The following is a 2,731-nucleotide window of genomic DNA, read 5'->3' as shown; positions in this document are numbered from 1 at the left end:
TGGTCAGTGGAAAAGTCTATCCCATTTATATCCAACAAATAATGCTTATAAGTAATCTGAAAACTGATTCTTTATATCCTTTGATATCATCACTGCAGAAGTACAGAAAGGGCCACATAAGCTATGTGTTTAATGGTTGAGCCACAGCTAAAGAATTCATCACCAAAAGTCCAGTCTACTGACTACAAGTTAGTTTCTCTGTACTTAACTAGACAGGTCTTTGAAAAGCAGACTAGTTCATTGTCAGTTCAAAACCTTTCTAGCATGGTGGAACTTGCCAGGGGCATGGGCTCTGCTGGCACAGAGTTAGAGAATCTGAGATCACTTCCATACCAAAAAGATACAGAATAAGTTTTTGTGGACACATTTTTAAAAAATCCCTATTATTTGAAGGAGTTCTAGCCTGTCAATATCATTTTAGGTCCTGATTCCTAGAACTGAGTTGACTGCAAATTTTATAAGGATACCATCTATGTCCCCATACAAGTAGCTGCTGATAAAAATGTTCCCTCAGGGAAAATCTAATAGTCAAGAAAATATTTTGTCTGAGTCAAAAGCTACAGAGAAAGGAAATCTACCCTGGAGCATGAATAAATGGGTATGGATCTACAGTGAATATGTGTATAAATTTAAGAAATAACAAGCTTTCAACCATACCTCTGTCCTCCCCAGTGAGAAGTAAAAAAAATGAAATAAAATCCAAAACAAACCCAAAACAATACACAATGGCAGACATGCCACTTTGGTTTTCATGGTTAACAAGAATAATATAAGTATTTAAAATATTTTATTTGATGCTTCACTAACATACACAAAACATATTCTAAAATCATGTGGCTTATTTGCAAATTAAATTGCTGCATTTATTGACATTAACTAATTTATTCTCAAATAAGGGCCATGAGAGCTTTGAGAGCCATGAAATGTACTAAAGTTTTTAAAGAAAGTTAAGGGAGCAAATGATAGTTCTCTTACAAATTAAAATGGAAAGATCAATACTAATTTAAGTAAGGCTTCATTAGGCACAGGAACTGAAGAAATTATGTGAATAATTTTAGCAAAAGTCAACTGGACTATGTTAAATCAAACTCAAATTAGAGTAATTTTAAAATTTTAGATTAAGTTCAAATTTGAGCCACTCAGACCTTAAAATGTATTACCCTTTTTATGTAAAACTGTTAAAAGTTAAGCCTCCCATTTGAAAATTAAGAAGTTAGTGTATAGAGAATTCTCCCTCAACAAAATAATTTTCCATCTCCAAACTTTGGTTCATTCCGTAGAAAAAAAAATTTAAACACATTTTCCCTTTCCAGGTTGTATCCTATCATCAAGAAATTTAAAGCTGGATCAACAGTAATTGGATTCCAGGATGGGAGCAGATGTTTACTTGTCATGTACAATCTCTCTAGCAATCAGCTCTTTCATTATTTCATTGGTTCCACCGTAGATTGGCTGGACACGGGCATCCACATATGCTCTGCGTGGGAAGGAGGAAAAAGAATCAATAACAGAAGCCTTAAAGATAGTAAATTATATACCACCAGATAATGGGTAATTATTTTAAAGTTCATGTTAGATAGTTACCAAGAGGGAGGGAGGGGTAATATTTTTTAAAAGCTTTTTTTTTTTTTACAGTTATATTATCCCTGGATTGAAATAACCACAAAACACATATTTCATTTCTTTAAATAATCTGATACAATATGAACTATAACACGGAGATTGTAATTCCTCAAGAAAATTCCAAATTTACTTAAGCAACATAGTTATGATTTTTTTTTCCAATTTAATCTTCTACAATTTACCAACATAACTACAGGAGGCAATTACCCCCCGGTCCCTTTTTTTGGTTTAAAAATAAAAGTTTTAATTTCCTTCAGGTCTCAGTGTTTCTAGGTAAAATTTCAACCTAAGAATTTTTTGTAAAAGAAAAAAAAACTTTACATTTTTCCAATAGTCTCCCATAGTTATAAGGTCAATGTTTAGAAAAGAATATTTCTTACAGAAATAAGGGAAGTCTCCTAAATTCGCAAAAAATCAATATCTACACTATCGTGATATGCAGGGTTAACACACAGAGACTTTTCACCTTCCAGTTCTGTGAGAGAGGGGGTCTGCTACTTTCTCACTTTAAAGGCGAGGACACCAAATCCCAAAGAAATTCAGTAATTCTGGCACTTCCGATTAATGGCAGTTATTTAGAGGTAACAATCAATGAAAGTGCTGTGAGAGTTAGAGGTTTCCACAGGTTTCCATACTCTTTCATCAATTACACAGTAGTTCATACAATTCACATTAGGCAAGGCAACGGGATTAACATTAGCTTAGTTCTTTTCTCTAGGAAATGTGTTTCAAGACATTTTCTACAATTTCTTTAAGGAGTGAAAATTGGATTATTATACAAAACAGACAAATATAACATGCCAACTCTGTAGAAAATGTGGCCAAAAAATTCTTCAATCTGACTCCATTTTTTTACATATACTCTATATTCCTGGATATCCCCTCCACAGCATTAACATACAAATAGCAGACACTTAAATGTTTGCATTTAAGCACTATCTAAGTTATTTTTAAAAGTCTGATTGCACGCCAGTTACTGAGACTTTAGATCTAGGGACAGTGGTGTTCTCTGTTTTTCACTTTTACATTCTCTGTCTGTCTGTCTGTCTCTCTCTCTCTCTCACACACACACACACACACACACACACACACACACACACACACACAC

At 33.7% G+C, this 2,731-nt stretch overlaps 1 protein-coding gene across 1 annotated transcript in view; it reads right to left on the bottom strand.

The window, feature by feature from the left end:
• Window positions 1-770: 770 nt before the first annotated feature.
• The window catches only part of ACADL (acyl-CoA dehydrogenase long chain), a 54,215-nt gene continuing 52,254 nt past the window's right edge, over window positions 771-2,731 (bottom strand). The window contains exon 11 of the mRNA XM_069075227.1: window positions 771-1,477. Within this exon, the coding sequence (XP_068931328.1) occupies window positions 1,384-1,477 (94 nt within the window). The 3' untranslated portion in view covers window positions 771-1,383. The remainder of the gene's footprint in view (window positions 1,478-2,731) is intronic.

This window comes from Petaurus breviceps, unplaced genomic scaffold (assembly GCF_028583685.1).
Source record: "Petaurus breviceps papuanus isolate PSGF00001 unplaced genomic scaffold, PetGlider_PUasm1.0 90903, whole genome shotgun sequence".
NCBI lineage: Eukaryota > Metazoa > Chordata > Mammalia > Diprotodontia > Petauridae > Petaurus > Petaurus breviceps.
The sequence above is the reverse complement of the archived record's forward strand: the minus strand, read 5'-3'. Positions and strand labels throughout refer to the sequence as shown.